Source organism: Equus przewalskii, chromosome 5 (assembly GCF_037783145.1).
Source record: "Equus przewalskii isolate Varuska chromosome 5, EquPr2, whole genome shotgun sequence".
Taxonomy (NCBI): Eukaryota; Metazoa; Chordata; class Mammalia; order Perissodactyla; family Equidae; genus Equus; species Equus przewalskii.
In genome coordinates, this window is record NC_091835.1 from 8,834,206 (window position 1) to 8,849,863 (window position 15,658).

Consider the following 15,658-nt stretch of genomic DNA (forward strand, 5'->3'; position numbering starts at 1 on the left):
ACACTGGGATGGAGGAGGAGGGATGGGCGCGGGCTGCTTATCCCTGAGCCTGCTGCGGGCTCTGGCATCCGAGCTGGTCTCTCTGTGAGAGGACACCTGGGTAAGGCTGGGCCCAGGGGGAAAAGAGGCGGTGTGTTTTCCCCTGAGTAATTTCCGGAGCCTCTTGGCTCCGCCTTCTTTCCCCTGAATGAGTTGTGTGTCATCTACCCCACAAAGGATAAAGGGACACGTAGGTCAGAGACGGTCTTAGAGACAGCCCCATCATCCAAAAATAAGCTCAGCTGCAGACGCGTCACTAAGGCAGAGCGAGTGTAGGAATCCTAGACTCTCACAGTCAGACCTCAGAGTCCCCCAAGCAATGACCCCCACGATGCAGAAATCCCCTCACCAGCCTTGCCCCAGCACCTGACGGGCAGGCAGCAAGCTCTGCTTGAATGTCTCCAGTGTCACAGAACACACTACCTTCACGGTGGCCGCTTCCAGCTGGCGTCAGCTCTGAAAATCAGCCCTTCCTTCTCGGCACATATCTGTCTCCTGTGACTCTTACGCACTTGTCCTCAGAGAGAGAAAGGAGGCCCAGACCACCCGTGTCTCCCAGGGGGGATGCATTCTTTGAGAAGAGCCTTCCTGGGACTAGAAATTCTGGTTCTAAGCCCTCCGCTTTTGTCTGTCTCCTTGGGAGCTGGACAGTGACCCAGGAATCTAGGGCAGGGGAGATGGATGTGGTGCTCCCAGAGAATGGACAAAAATAAACCAAAAAAGATCTGGGTCTTGTGTGGGCATACACATACGTCCCATCACCTCCACGGCAAAACCTCTCTCTGCTCTGTGGGACGCTCTGGTGTCTTCTCCTTCAAGACTCTGAATGTCAAGAAATAAGAGGGCTCACAGGTGGCTGACTGGCTTCTCGCTGGGGCCATGGGGCCAGTTCTAGACCAACTCAGACGCCATCTGAGTAGGTGGAGTAGGAAGGACGGTGGAGGCAAATAAGTCCCTGAGCCGGGACCTGAGGTCTCAGTGGGCACTTTCCTACCCTGTCTGCCCGCTCCGGCTACCCTCTCACTCCCGGCCCCTTGGGACAAAGCATCCCACCCATTCACTCCCTCCCTCTTCCTCCTCTCGCCACAGCCTGCCCAGGACACACACACAAATACGTCAGCGATGTTTGATACAACACCTAAAATGTCAGCTACCCAAGGGCAAGGTTTTTACTCAATTTATTCACTACTGTATCCCTGGTGCCCAGAAGAGTGTTTTGTCCGTAGAAGGTACTCATTAAATATTTAAATACTTGTTGAATGAATACCCACTGAGCACTTTTATTTACTTTTCTCTAAATTACATATTTACCAGAAAGGCTGATGGCCCCCACTTCATTCAGTGATTCTACCAACATTTACTGAGCTTTTACCATGTTCCAGGCATGTGGCGCATCATTATGACTTGGAGGAAACTCCCCACGGCCCAGAGAGGTGGGGTGAATTGCCAAGGTCACACAGCATATCTGTGGCAGAGGAGGACTAGGCCCCCGGCTCCTTGGCCTCCAGAGCCCAGATTTCTTTCCATGACACCACAGGCTTGTGATTGCAAGGCAGGCAGATTGGCAGCACACACCCAGCCTGGCGCCAGGCCGCGGGGCACTGTGGGGCCCATGCTGAGGGACAGATGAACGCCTTGGAGCCAGCTGCCCTGGGTGACCAGCCTGGCCAGGGCCTGACTGCTCCGGGCTGCCGCAGCTAGTGTGGGCTCCTCCAGGAGAGGGCGCCTGCGACTCACACGGCCTGTGCCCTCCCCAGCAGGCCAACACGCTCCGGGCGCACACATCAGTGAACACCCCCATTATGGACATTCAGACGGGAGACCCACAAGCCTGTTCCAGGCTCTGTGCCAGGCCCTTCTAAATAGTTAATATTCATTTTAATATTTAATATAATGATTTAAAACCATTGCAACAAGCTAAGTCAGATCATGTAATTCCTTGGCTCAAGATCCTGAGATGACTCCCCATTTCTCCAGGAATAAAAGCGTCGTGGCCCACAGATGCTCAGCTGTCTGATCTCTGTCTGACCTCACGTCCCCCCAGTCTCCCTCTCTCCCTCCAGCCCCTCTGGCCTCCTGGCTCTTCTGGGAGCCCACAGGGTATAGTCCCACATCTGCGTCCTGCCCAGACTCTGCCCCAGTACCCTCCTCTCCCCTTCAAGTCTGGCTTGGCTGTTCCCGGGGAGGCCAGCTCCCGACCCTGGGTCAAAGTACAAGCCCCCACCACACTCCCATCCCCCTTACCCTGAGTTTTTCCTCAGCACTGTCTCCTTCTAACGATCTTTGTCATTTCTTTACTTCTTTATATTTGTCTCCTTCCAAGGGGGCAGGAATTCTTGTCTGTTTTGTCCACTGCTGTATCTCTAGTGCCTAGAACAGTGCCAGGCACATCATAGGAACTCAAAAATGTCTGTTGAATGAATGCATAAACTGTAAGGTGGGCCATGCCCATTTCAGAGATAAGGAAACTGAGGCTTAGAGTTGTTAAGGGACTTGATCAAGATCACACGGTTCATTTACTCAACCAGCCAACCAGCCAACATTTACAGACCCCCTACTGCATTCCAGGCAAATTGCTGACGCACAGTGCTAGGTGGCTTTGGGTTATTGGTTTCTAAAAACAGTCTCTAGTCTTTGTTCTTGACATTCCATCTGCTTACAAGGCCTTCCTCCACATTTTTACCTTTTAGAATTCAATTTACGTTTAAGAATTCAATTCATCATCAGTGGTTGCCAGGGGTTGGTGGAGGGGGCGTGGCTGCCTACAAAGGCGATGCTGGGGTGAATCTTTAGGGTGATGAGACTGTTCAGTACGGTCCTGGGGCAGCAGGTGCACAATTTTCTGCATTTATCGAAACCTGGAGAACTGCACGTCACAAAGAGTAACCTTTAATGTATGCAAACTAAAACAGAAAATCTCCTTCTTCAAGGCCCTTAGTCCCTCTGCACATAACTCGGTGTTTAAATTATTTCTTTCTACCCCCTCCATGCACACACAGATACACGCACACTTTGACTTGGGTCTCCCAGGATGACGGTGGGAGATAAGGAGGCAACACTAAGAGTACCTTTCTCCATATCCGAGTGGCTCAGGCTTCTCCCTTGACTGCTCTCTGCCCTGCCCAGGGCTCAAGGCCAGGCCTGTGTTTCTCCTCTGGACTTTTTTCTTTTTTAACTTTTTATTTTGAGATAATTATAGTCTCACACGCGGTTATAAGAAACAATACAGAGAGATCCTGTCTACCCTCCACCTGGTTTCCCTCCATGGAACATCTTGCGTAAATATAGCACAATATCATAACGAGGAAATTGCCACTGATACAGTCCCCCACCTTTCAGATTACCCATTTTACACGCACTCATTAGTGTGTGTATGTGTGTGTGCATTTAGTTCTATGCAATTTTATCACACGTGTAGACTCATGTGACCACCACCGAGTCAATCAAGATACAGAGCTGTTCCATCACAAAAGTCTCACCTGGACTTTAAAACCAATAATGTTCTATTTTGATGTTTCTCAAAGTGCAACTCTTACACGCCTCAGAGTCACCTGGGCCACTTGTCAAATGTGCAGATTCCTGCCCTCTCCCAGCTCCCCCTACTGATCCTGCATCTCTGGGGGTGGGGGGAGTCTGAACTTTAACAGACGCCGGACTTCGAGAACCACTGGTCAACTGGCCTCCAGCTCACCCATCTCCAATTCACCCTCCACACCGTGGCTGCCAGAGGCATCCTTCTAAAACACAGCTCTGACCATGTTATCCTGCTGCTTAAGACCCTGCACTGGGGCCCAACTGCGGCCAGCATAAAGACCTTAGCAAGCAAACTCTCTCCACCAGGACCCAGCTCCCACCTCCACTCACCCGACCCCATTGCCGTTCATTCCCTCCAAACTCCTCTCACCCTCAAAACACATCATCTGCTTTCATCACGCTCTGATTTCGGTCATGCTGTTCCCTCTGCCTGGAATATCCTTCCCGCTCTTCTCTGCCTGTTGCAACCCTATTCAATGGCTCATTTTTACAGATGAGGACTTGGACGGTGAGAGGCGTTTGGTGTCAGCCAGCAAGTAAGGGAGGACCAGCCGGGAGCCAGAATCCACCTGACTCCCCGCTCCTGGTCTTACTGATCACGGGGCTGTCATGGAGGCTGGGGGAGGCTGCTGGTCCTCTTCCCGACTGTCAGCTCACCTCCACTCGGGCCTGCCTCCCCATCTGCCTCCCAGGCATCTCCCCAGGCCTCTCCCTCTTCCCCAGCCGAGTGGGACTGGGAGTCAGGGCCTGAGAGGAGGGAGGAAGGGAAATGGGATTGCACCCAGGGGTAACCTGACTCCCGGGTTTGGGGCAGGCAGATCACGGCGGGGAGGGGGCTTGGAACAAGTCCTCAGGGACCCACTTAAGCCGGGGCTGCCGATGGGGGTTCCTGGAGGGAGAGAAGGAGAAGAGAGAAGTCCAAGTTCCCTCCTCTGCTGCCCCCTCCCTCCACAGCTCTCTCGCAACCCGAGCCGGGGGGCCTAAAAATAGCCCCCGAGGCGCAACCACCGGCCGCCCTGGTGACCTTCTGGGTAGCACAGGCCGAAGGCGGCGGGCAGCAGGAAGGCAGGGCGCCGGCCCCCCAGGACTCATCTCCCAGGGCACCATCCCCGGGTGCCCCCGTGGCCGTCCAGTTCCAGCGTGTCCCCAGCCCAGCTCGCAGAGGCCATGCAGAAAGCCCGGGGCATGCGAGGCGAGGACGCGGGCACGAGGGCACCCCCCAGCCCCACAGTGCCCCCGAAGAGGGCCAAGGTGGGGGCCGGCGGAGGCGTGGGGGCCGGGGCGCCCGTCTTCCTGCGGCCCCTGAAGGACGCGGCGGTGTGTGCGGGCAGCAACGTGCGGCTCCGGGTGGTGGTGAGCGGGACGCCCCAGCCCAGCCTCAGCTGGTTCCGGGATGGGCAGCTGCTGCCGCCGCCGGCCCCCGAGCCCAGCTGCCTGTGGCTGCGGAGCTGCGGCGCGCAGGACGCCGGCGTGTACAGCTGCAGGGCGCAGAACACGCGGGGCCAGGCCTCCTGCGAGGCTGTTCTCACGGTGCTGGAGGTCGGAGGTAATGGGGGGGCTGCCCTCGGCGGGGTGGGTGCGCAGAGGTAGACAGGGCTTCCTGGGCCACGTGGGGGAGGTACTGGCTCATCCAGCCTTCTTCCCAGGCGCTCTGACTTCTCAGCGGCACCGACCCAGAGTGCCCAGCAAGAGGAAAGTGCAGGGAAGGGGTATCCAGGTTGAAAGGCCCCCCAAAGGAAGGTCAGAGGTCAAGGGTCAGCATTTGGTACGCAAAGCCTGAGCCCCCTCAGGCCCTTCTGGGAATTCACAGTGAGAGCCTTCCTAGTTTCCCCCTAGAGAGAGGCCTTCTGGGGAAGTCATCTTCATCCCCGCCGATGATTTAGGCTGGACATCCCTGATCAGCCCCTTACAGGTGTGTGCATGACTGAAGGAGGGGCCAGCTGCCCCCCGGCGGCCCCAGTGTTGAGGGGATGGGTGAGAGCTCCTCGAAGCCCAGGCTGGGGTAGGTTGGTGTGGTCGGCACCAGGCTGGCTGGAAGAGGCCAATGGGTGGACAAGTATAAACAGGGTGCAGAGCATCAGTGCTGGGGGCCTGGGTGTGTATGGAGGTGGGTTTTGAGAATCCACGTGCAAGCATGCACTCGTGCAGGTGTTATTAAGGTGTCATTAAGACAGAGCCTTGGCAAACCAAGCCTGGAGAAATAGAATTCTGAGAAAGTCTGCTGCAGTTAGGGGAGATGGCAAAGAGCGTGGGGGCCACTGAATCTGTCCTGGGCATTTTCAAGAGAGAATTCTCACTCCAGCTCGTGGTGTCTTGTAGGGGTGTATCCTTGGGGGCTGAGGAGGAGGCTCAGGGAAGAAGGACGTCAACAGCTAGAGGGGAAAGAAGGCTCTAGGGTGCAGCTGAGTCAGGAGAGGAAGCAGGGGCTCAGCTCCCTCTGTCAGCATCTCTGCTCTCTCTGCAGCCCCACCCTGCCCACCCTCCTACAGTCTTCAATGAGAGACAGGGCTAAGGCTGGCTTCTCTTGGGTGGCCTCACACCTGGCCAGGTACTGGCTTTCCTAGCGTGGGGTTAGGGGTGGGGCATGTCCTAGCAAAGCTCTGAGGTGGGGAAGGATCAGATTCCTTGGGGATCTTAGCTCTGGTCCCCTCGGGGGCAAAGGGGACTGAAAACAGAACATAAACCGGAGGGCCAGATGGGTAGCTTGATGAGAATACAGCTTAGGGGAGAGCGATGTTAGGGAGGGGAAGGAGTGGGGTGGTCACAATGTTGGTTTAGAGTTAGGAAGGACCACAGAGAACCGCAGCTCCAAACACTGCCTTTTACAGGTCAGGACGCTGTGGTCCAGAGTGCAGGGAGATCTGCCCACAGACACACAGCTACTTGTGGCCCTCCCAGAACTAAGAATTGGTCATCCTCCTTTCTGCTCTGCAGGGTTTTTACTACCCCAGAACTTCCTGAGGGAGGAGAGAGAAAGGGAGGGGGAGCTGTTCGTTATCTGGAGAGAGCCCTGACCTCACCTTCTGAAGACGAAAGCCCCAGCCCTGCCTTGGGCCCCCAAAGTGGGGAGAGTGACAGGGTGCTAGAGCCCCCCAGCAGGGCTGTATCCGCAGCCCCCTATAATCTGAGGCATGGTCGGCAGAGCTGAGTCCTGGCTGCATATGTCTCCACAGAGGCTGGGGCTGGTTCCAGGCTGTTCTGATGGAACAGCATGTTTGAAAGGCTTGGAGTGAGGAAAGGACCCTGGGTGCTGTGGGACTGGATTTGGTGCCTTTTGACAGCCGTGTTAAAATAGGAAGAAGAGGGGCCAGCCTGGTGGCGCAGCGGTTAAGTTCGCACGGTCCACTTCAGTGGCCCGGGGTTTGCCGGTTCGGATCCCAGGTGTGGACATGGCACCGCTTGGCAAGCCATGCTGTGGCAGGCATCCCACATATAAAGTGGAGGAAGATGGGCATGCATGTTAGCTCAGGGCCAGTCTTCCTCAGCAAAAAGAGGAGGATTGGCAGCAGATGTTAGCTCAGGGCTAATCTTCCTCAAAAAAAAAAACAAAAAAAAAAACAGGAAGAAGGATGGGCTGCAGCAAGTCACATTTGAGAATTTTTTCATACTGGTGAAATCTTTACCCCAAGGGCAGCCTGATAATTATTGTTAACGGGTAATAATTCTTAGTAGTAATTTATAATAATATGAATAGCTACTATGCTACTGCGTGGCAGGCAATATGCTATCATATCCTTTGATACGTCATTTAAGTCCTCAGCAACCCTGGGGAAACTGAGGCCCAGAGGGATTAAATGACATGTCCTGTTGTACAGACAGAAGGTGGCAGAGCAGGAATGGAAGCCTTGGTCTGTCCCACTGCAGAGAATCACGAGCTTCTCTACTATGCACCTCCCACATGATTTGGGGGAGGGAGGGGCTTTGCTTTGGTGATGTTGGGGGACAGACTAGGTGAGTCCGGCTTCCTCCTCCTCCTCCTGTCCCTCTCCCCAACCTCTGCCCAGGGACCCGTCCTGGTCAGGGGCATCTGGGCAAGCAGCTCAGTGTTACTCAGACTCACTCACAGAAAACCTTCTTGCTTGGGCTCAACAGCAGGAGGACTTCAGGGTTCTCGAGGAAGCCCAGCCAGGACCTGGCTACGGAGGGAAGGAGGCCGTTTCCTGGCTGGGATTGCAGTCTGGCTCAGCAAGACGGGGTGATGCTAAGGTTCCTGGCACTCCCGAAGCCTGAGACGTTAGCTCAGGGATGGAGGGATGCTGGCATGGCTGGGGGAGGCTGGGGCCTTAAGAAGACGAGTGGGCTGCAGGCTGGAGAGTTTGGAGGATGGGAAACAGGAGGGTGGGATTTGGGGTACAGAAACAAGGAAAGGACAGGCATAATGACGATGGCAGAGAAGCAGGATATTTGTAGGCCCCTCGTCATGTGTGAAACACCCTAACCCATTTAGGTATTTAATCTCCTAAGCTCCAGGTTACTGTTATGACCATTATACATATAAGAAAACTGAGGCTCAAGGAGGAGATTTATCCAAGGTCACGTGACTAGCGATGTGGCAGAGTCAGATCTGAAAGCTGGGTCGCTGAGTCTGGGTCCACCTTGCCTGTCCTCAGCAAGAGAAGCTTGGGAAGACTAAGGCAAGGATCTGTCTTCATAACCATCCTTCTTTCAGTATCCCCAAAGCCAGCTTCTGGCTCCATCTTCAAGATGGGCAGGCATTCTTCTCTTTCAAAACATCAGGCTCCCACCTGCAGTGGCCTAGGAGCCATGTGCAAATCAAATGACCAGAGCAAGTGCCACTCTCAAAGCTTGAGGCATGTGTGGTTGGAGGGGGAGGCCTGCACTAAAGGGTGGGAGGTAAGAGGAGAAGGTAGCACTGAGAGAAGGCACAAGCTGACGATGCTCACCGCGTTTGTTAGTTGGAAGTTTCATAGCCAGGGTCTGGAAGACTCTAGTGTCAATCAGAAGGGCCAAAAGTCAACAGATGGTAGTGAACCATGCGAGGAACTTGAAGGCATGGAGAGGCGAGCTTAGGGATAGGGAGAAAGGGCAAGAGAAAAGTGGAGAAGACACCGGAACCTGTATCGAGGAACATTCTGCCGTTATCATCTTTTTCACCTGGAATTTGGAATGTGTGATAAAACACCAGGAGGAAACTAGTATGGAGTTGGGAATGGGGATGGAGAGTGTCACCATCCATTCATGGCAAGTCCTAATCAGGGAGAGGAGGGGCCGGAGTGGGAGCAGTGAGGAGCCCTGCAAGGCAAGAGAGAGGGGAGCGGAGGGGCCCCAAAGTAACCAAAGCCCATGCATAACTTTCCTGAAGCCAAGGCAGGCTCCCCCAGGAGGATCCTGGATGTGAGATGGTCACTTCTCCAGCTCTTTCTCGGAAAAGGGTCTGGGTCAGGACAGAGAAGGGAGGAAGGCTGGATGAACGAGCTGTTCCAAGAAGACTTAATGTCCCCATCCCTGCCACCCATCATCCTCTCCACCCCCAGCTCTGCCACCCCCTCCCATAATTGTGGAGTACCTACTGTGTGCTAATCACTGTTCTAGGTGCTTGGGATACATCAGTGGGGGGTGGGGGAGACACCCAAATTCCTGTCCTCCTAGAGATTACGTTCTAGTGAGGACAGACAGACAATATGCAATAAACATAATAAATAAGTAAAAATTATATAGTATGTCAGACATACAGAGCAGGGGAAGCAAGAGGAGGGAAGGGAGAAACTGAGCTGAGGCAGGAAAGAGGGGAGGCAAAGAGGAGGGACGGGGGGTGCATCTGGCTCAGAGGGGGGTCTGCATGAGGGATGAGACACCGCATGATGACTCGGGTTTTCTCTGGTTAAGGGGAAAAGCTGGCAGTGCAGAAATTGGAAGTCTGGGTTTGGGGAAATGGAAGGGGGCCATTGCTGCCCAGCCATGGAGGAAAACTGGGGCGACCTGGGGCCAGCTGGGGGAGGCCCACCCTGCGAGCATGCCCCAGGCCAGCCCTGTGGGGGTGAGCAGTGTAGGCCCAGAGCAGGAACACAGAATCCCACGGGCCCCTCCTCGGCCCAGCTGTCCCGTCACTCACGCCCGCTGCCCATTGGTTATTTTTGCTACGGAATGTGCCAGCCCCTCGGATTCTCCTGGGGAACAGGGGCTCAAGTTACCCCCTCTCCTCTCTCAGCTCCCCCATCTGTGAGTGGGCATGTTAGGGGGTGGGCAGGGAAAGTGCCCGTGGGCATCCTGGGTCCTCTGGCTGGAACTGATAGGGACACACACGTGTACCCTCCATTCAGTCCCCGTGCATGTGTCTGTATGTGTACCATCGGCTTCCGGGGGTCTGGGAAACAGAACCACGTGTATGCACCCAGAATGTACAAGACATGAACTTAAACTTCAAAATCAAGAAGGCACAAGCTCCCATAACTCCAGGAGCCAAGTAGAAACTGAAAATGAGTGTGGTGCTGCTGTCAGCCACTGAACTTGAGCGTGCTTGCCACCTGAAATATTGTGCAGGCTGAACCAAATTCATCAGTTGCCTTGTATTTATTTTGGACCCGTGCTTTAAAGAAAGAAAGTTAAGGAACCCACTGACCAATCAGTATGTGAGGCTTTACGGCCCAGTGGTCAATATCTCAATCACAGTGCCTGGGTCAGAATCCTGGGTCTCCCAATTATTGGCTGTGTGAACTGGAGTAAGTAACCTCTCTGTGCCTCAGTCTCCCACCTTGTTGTGAGGATTAAATGAGTTTCCTTGCATCATACACAATGCTCTGTTCATTACCAAGCATGCCTAAGTGTTTATTACTTAGTACTCACATTTCAGAAACCAGGATTGGCACTGCTTGTGCAAGCTGGCGTGGGAATTTGGATCCGGGAGACACGTGGAGACACAGAACCTGTGTGGCTGCAGCTAAGTGATAGGACTTCTCTGAGCCTTTATCACTTGCCATTTTAAATGGAGCCTGTTAAATGTTCCTGAGGGTTTCAAGCTATGGGGTTACCTTGATGAAGTAACATTTGAAAAGTAGCTGGCACTTAGTAAATGCTTAAGAAATTTACAATGATTGTTGGGGTGGGGGGAGAGTAGTTTTGCATAAGCAAAGTGTGCATGGTCTTGTATAGGAGGAGGACAAAGAAAGCCTGGTGAGGATGCTCTCGCATGAGTGAGAAGGTGGGTTGTATTAGTGAATAATGGAAGTACCTCTGGGTACCTGTGTGTGTGTGCATATGTGTGTGTGTCAGGGTGCAGAGACAGCGTACCGACCTATCAAGAAATTCTAGGGCCCTGTCTGGCTTTCCCGAAGAGTCTGGGGGTTTTCCTAGTCTGGGTCCACGTCAGCACGAAGCCCCCCAAAGAGGACCCTTGCGCTGTGTATGACTTAGGCTCCGCCACCCGGCGCTGTGGCCCTGCGGCGTACTCCCGGCGCGGCGAGTTCGGTGGTGCCTGGCACGGCGTCCGTGTGCGCATGTTTGTGGAGTGAGCAAGTCCAGAGGAGGCTGACCTTCCAGAGCGGCCCCGCGGGAGGCCGGTGGGGGTGGGGGTGGCGTGGAGGCCGCGTTGGGCTGCCAAGGAGAGATTGGCCTGAAGCCTCCTGGGGGCCATTGCACCCCTTTCTGTGCCTCAGTTTCCCCATGTGCCCAGGACCAGGGAGGCCGATGCGGGGTGGGGGTGCCAGGAGGCAGGTGAGCGCCGCCCCAAGGGAACAGGCGAGGGCAGGGGCGCCAGGTGGGGTGCAGGCTGCCGGGGGAGGCGCGGGCTTCGGGCACCGTCGCCTTACCCCCGCCCGGGCTCCCGCGGCCCCGCGGCTCCTTCCGCCACCCGCGCCGGCTCCCGCCCGCTCCCCAGCTCGCCCCCGGCCCCGCCTCCGACTCCGCCCCGCCCCCGCCCGTCCCCTCCTCGCCCGGCCGCCGGCCCGGCCCCCTCCCCCGCCATGAAGAAGCTGTGGGTGAAGAAGCGCTTCCAGGTGAGGGCTCCGGGGGCGGGCGGCGCCGCGAGGGGGCAGGCAGGGCTGGGCGCCCCGGAGGGAGGGCGGGTCACCGCGGCGGGCCCGGGGAGGGGGCGCCGGGGCCGCGCCTGCCCCACCCTAGCGCCGAGGCCGCGGGCGGGCGCGCTCCGGGGGGCTCCCCGCCTGCGTCCCGAGAGCGCAGGCCCCTCCCCGCGCGGCCGGGCAGACCCCCGCGCCCCCGATCCCCGCGACCCCCCTGGGGGAGCCCCCGCGGCGGTCTGCGGCGTGCAGCGCCCACTGGCTTCCCGGCCGCCTCGGCTCCTCTCGCCTCTGCCCAACCCCGGCTCCGGCCCCCGCCCGGCTTTCCCCAGCCCCCCACTCTGGAGCCTTCCATCTTCCGGAGCTCTTGAAAGCAACGCACAGGGATCCGCGCTGAGCTCCATCAATTCCCCAAGCCCTGCCCTGTCCTCTGCGTACCCGGGCCTCCTTCCTGCATTCGCGAGGCTCCGGCCTCTCGGGGAGCTTGCCCTCTGTCCCGCATCACCCTCCCCTGCCCTCTTGACACCTATCCCAGGTTTCTGTCCTCCTCCCAGCAGGAATCTGTGTCCTTGTCCCTTCATCTCCCAGTCATCCAAGCATCCTCCCAATCTCTTCCTTCACGTTAGCCGGCTGCCTATCTTGTCTCCTAGCCTCTATCCTGAGGGTGTCACTCAGGTCCCCAGTCCTGTGAGCCTCTGCTCATCATGAGTCTGGGCGTTTGACCCACAGCCTTGCTGTCCTTTCTCTCCTTCCTGCCCTGCTCCTCCCCGGAGCTCCAGCTGGGAAGGCTGACAGGCAAGGAAGAGTGGAGACATTCCCTACAGAGGAAGCTGGCTGCCCTGGTCTCTGTCCGACCCCCCTTCCCCCACTGGCCCCTGGAATGACTTTGTTTGATACATAGGTTTGGATGGGAGGTATAGGGACGTCAGGAGCGAGCCTTCCCCTCAACAACTCATTCTGGCTTTTCTCTTTCAGAAAACCGGCCACTCCCGCAGGGCCTTTGGCCGACTCACCCATGGTGCGTGGACCGTGGGCTCCCTGCTCTAGCCCATGCCCACTCCTCCTCTTGGTCCATGTCCCCTTATGGGGCACCCAGGCCCTGAAGATGGCCCATGAGATGTGGGACCCCCCCATACACCCACACTCACCCACCCACCCAAGAAGGCCCCCTCTGCCCTGCAGCTGAGAGGGGACCCAGCAATGGGGGTGGGGCTCACTAGCACACCCCACTGTCGGCCTGGGCTCACTGTTCTCCATCTGTGGGTGCTGAGTGGGGATGAGCTCCCTGCCATGCTTTGGCAACCCGTACATGGCTCCTGCTTGTCATGGCACTCATAGAGAAACTGAGGCACAGAACCTGATAGAATCTGGGAAAGTAAAAAATATGCCCAGGAAACTTTGCTCCTAGCCTAACCACTGGGCATTTGTGAGGACCATTCATCAATAGGGAGAGATTGAGAGGAGGGTGCCTGTCACATCATGATGCAGAAGATGGGGGCCAGGGGGAGTTTGCAGGAGAGAGCAAAGCACAATGCAAATATTGTAATAGAGGGTGGGCCTGATGCCTGATGGTGGTCTGGGGCTGTGACTGGGCCGAGTACAAGCAGGTGTGTGTGTGTGTGTGTGCGCGCGTAGCCAGTGGGAGCACCAGTAAAAGTGCCAAGGGCACAGAATCGCTGGGAGAGTTGGAATAAGCCACAGCCAATGCATGTGGGCTCCCCAGTGCTGGGCACAGAGGAGCCTGCAGGCAGTCAGAGAATGAGATGCTCTGCCCACCCCAGGTGTCTCCCTCCCCCCGTCCCGTCCCCACAGGGCATCTCTGGGCACTGGGTACCCTCATGCCCCCTCTGTCCTGCCTGCCCACCATGCCCTGCCCCACAAACGCTCTGATAACAGTCTGTCCATGTCTCTCTCCTGCTGCTCCTATGGAAGCGAAGTTTTCCGCTCCTGCAGAAAGCAAAGTTACGGTAGGAAACGCTCCTGCCCTAGCCCTCCACTCCCCTCCTTCCTGCCCCCGCCGGCCTCTCCTCACCCTGCCTCAGCTGCACCCGGAGGTGTTCCGCTGGTTTGGGGTGGAGGACAGGCTGGCCCTGCGGCTGGGCGAGTGCCCTGACAGTATGACTCTGAGGTGACTCCTCTTTGTTCCTCGGGTACTGGAACCCAGAATTTAGAGCCTTGGAACCTAGGACCTTATTTTGGGGCCTGCACAGGAACTTAAGCTACCACCGACAGGGGAGGAGGGGGAGGGCTGAGGCCCTGGTAATCCATTAAGTGGCTGGGAGGGGGGACCGTAGGTAGCTTTGAGGGCACTACCAAGTAGGCAGGGGTGTGTAGCCAGGGCCGCAGAGATGGAGCCAGGAGGCTGGCATGGGAGGGGTTACCCACGCAGCCCAGGATGTGGGGGGCAACAGAGGGGAGAAGAGAGGTGCTGGCAGCCCTACCAGTGGTAAGATGGAGCCTGCGTCGGGGAGGCAGGAGGTGACATAGGGAAGAGTTGGAGTGAGAGGGAGGAGGGCCCTGCCCACACAGACCCCTTCTTCTCCAGACTCGGAGACAGGCGAGGATGACATCAGCGATGTGCAGGGGACCCAGCGCCTGGAGCTTCGGGATGACGGGGCCTTCAGCACCCCCACGGGTGAGCTCTCTGGGGTGCTCAAAGAGCAAAGGCGGGCTTCCCAAAGAGGTGCCTCGGTTTCACCGTGCTCCTTTCTCTAGGGGGCTCTGACACCCTGGTGGGCACCTCCTTGGACACACCCCCGACCTCCGTGACAGGCACCTCGGAGGAGCAAGTGAGCTGGTGGGGCAGCGGGCAGACGGTCCTGGAGCAGGAAGCGGGCAGCAGGGGTGGCACCCGCCGCCTCCCGGGCAGCCCAAGGCAAGCACAGGCAACCGGGGCCGGGCCACGGCACCTGGGGGTGGAGCCGCTGGTACGGGCGTCTCGAGCTAATCTGGTGGGCGCAAGCTGGGGGTCAGAGGATAGCCTTTCGGTGGCCAGTGACCCGTATGGCAGCGCATTCAGTCTGTACAGAGGACGGGCGCTCTCGATCCACGTGTAAGTAATGGCCTCACACGGGCCTGCACTGTCCCACCTCACCATGCTGTCCTGCACTGCCCCTCACCGCTCCGTCAGCCTCCACCCCCCCATCGGCCCTGCACCAGCCATCCCTCTGTGCACTTCTCCACCCCCCACTGCTTCTACTCCTGTCCCAGCTACCCACCCTATCTTCCCACACGGCTCCATCCTCCTCCTGTGCCATCACCACCCACATCCCCCCGCCCCCACTGTCCTGGCTCACCATGCCATCTCCATGGTCTCGTGGACCCCTCTGCCCTTTCCCTGTCTCCTCCAAGATCTCCACTTTCCCAGGGGCCCTCTCCCGCCTCGCCCATTTAGGCTCCAGTTGTCCCCAGGATTCCCCCCTCCCTCGGGGGCCCCCTCCGTGCCTGCTGTCTCAGCAGCTGCTGCCTTTTCATCTCTCTGCACATTCCTGCTCCCATGTGGGCCTTTTTCTGGGAGGAACGGAACCTTTCTGCACGGCAGCTCCCGGGAGAGCAGGAGAGAGCAAGGGAGCAAGAGCGAAACCAGGAGAGAGAAGAGAGTGAGGTGGTCAGGGGGTAGATGGGGCCAGGGGCCTGGGAAAGCAGGAGGAAGTAGGGGGTGTGGGAGGCAGAGGCCAGGGCAGAGAGGGCTGGAGACGGCCTGGGGCAGAGGTAGAGGGCTTGAAGTCATGGAGGCGGGGGTGCATGACAGACCTGTGGGAAAGGCCCAGGGTGGGGTTGAAGGTTGTTCTGGTAGGGGGCAGTGAGGAGTGGAGGTGTTATAGGCATTGGAACCATTTTTTGAGATTTGGGGGCTGGCACAGGAGGGAGTGCTATAATAGAAGAGGGGAGTGGCTGATGACAGAGGTATTGGGGGGCATTTGGGGAGCCGAGAGGGGGCCTGATTTGTGATGGGTATGGGTGTGTGGGGGAGGTACCATCATGGAGGAGAAAGAAGGGGCTTGTGGGGGGATGCTGTTTTCAGGGTGTTTGGAGTGGCTAGTGGTGGGCAGGGGAGAGGTCCGCGCAGGGCCAGGGGAGGCTCCCTTGTTCTATGTAGTTGGCATTAACCA

At 57.3% G+C, this 15,658-nt stretch overlaps 1 protein-coding gene across 10 annotated transcripts in view; it reads left to right on the forward strand.

Annotated features, from left to right (window-relative positions):
• Positions 1–4,590: 4,590 nt before the first annotated feature.
• Positions 4,591–15,658, forward strand: part of SPEG (striated muscle enriched protein kinase) — a 54,614-nt gene continuing 43,546 nt past the window's right edge. For 5 of the 10 annotated variants that reach the window (XR_011540164.1, XM_070619921.1, XM_070619926.1 and 2 more), the window contains exons 1-3: positions 4,592–5,119; positions 14,092–14,181; positions 14,262–14,598. Coding sequence is in view for 8 of the 10 variants with exons in the window: in XM_070619921.1 (XP_070476022.1) it covers positions 4,741–5,119; positions 14,092–14,181; positions 14,262–14,598 (806 nt within the window). In the remaining 2 variants the exon portion in view is untranslated. Of the gene's footprint in view, positions 5,120–11,450; positions 11,526–12,521; positions 12,565–13,483; positions 13,514–14,091; positions 14,182–14,261; positions 14,599–14,901; positions 15,151–15,658 lie in introns of those variants that run through there. The other 5 variants (XM_070619920.1, XM_070619928.1, XM_070619918.1 and 2 more) reach the window with 5 other exon arrangements.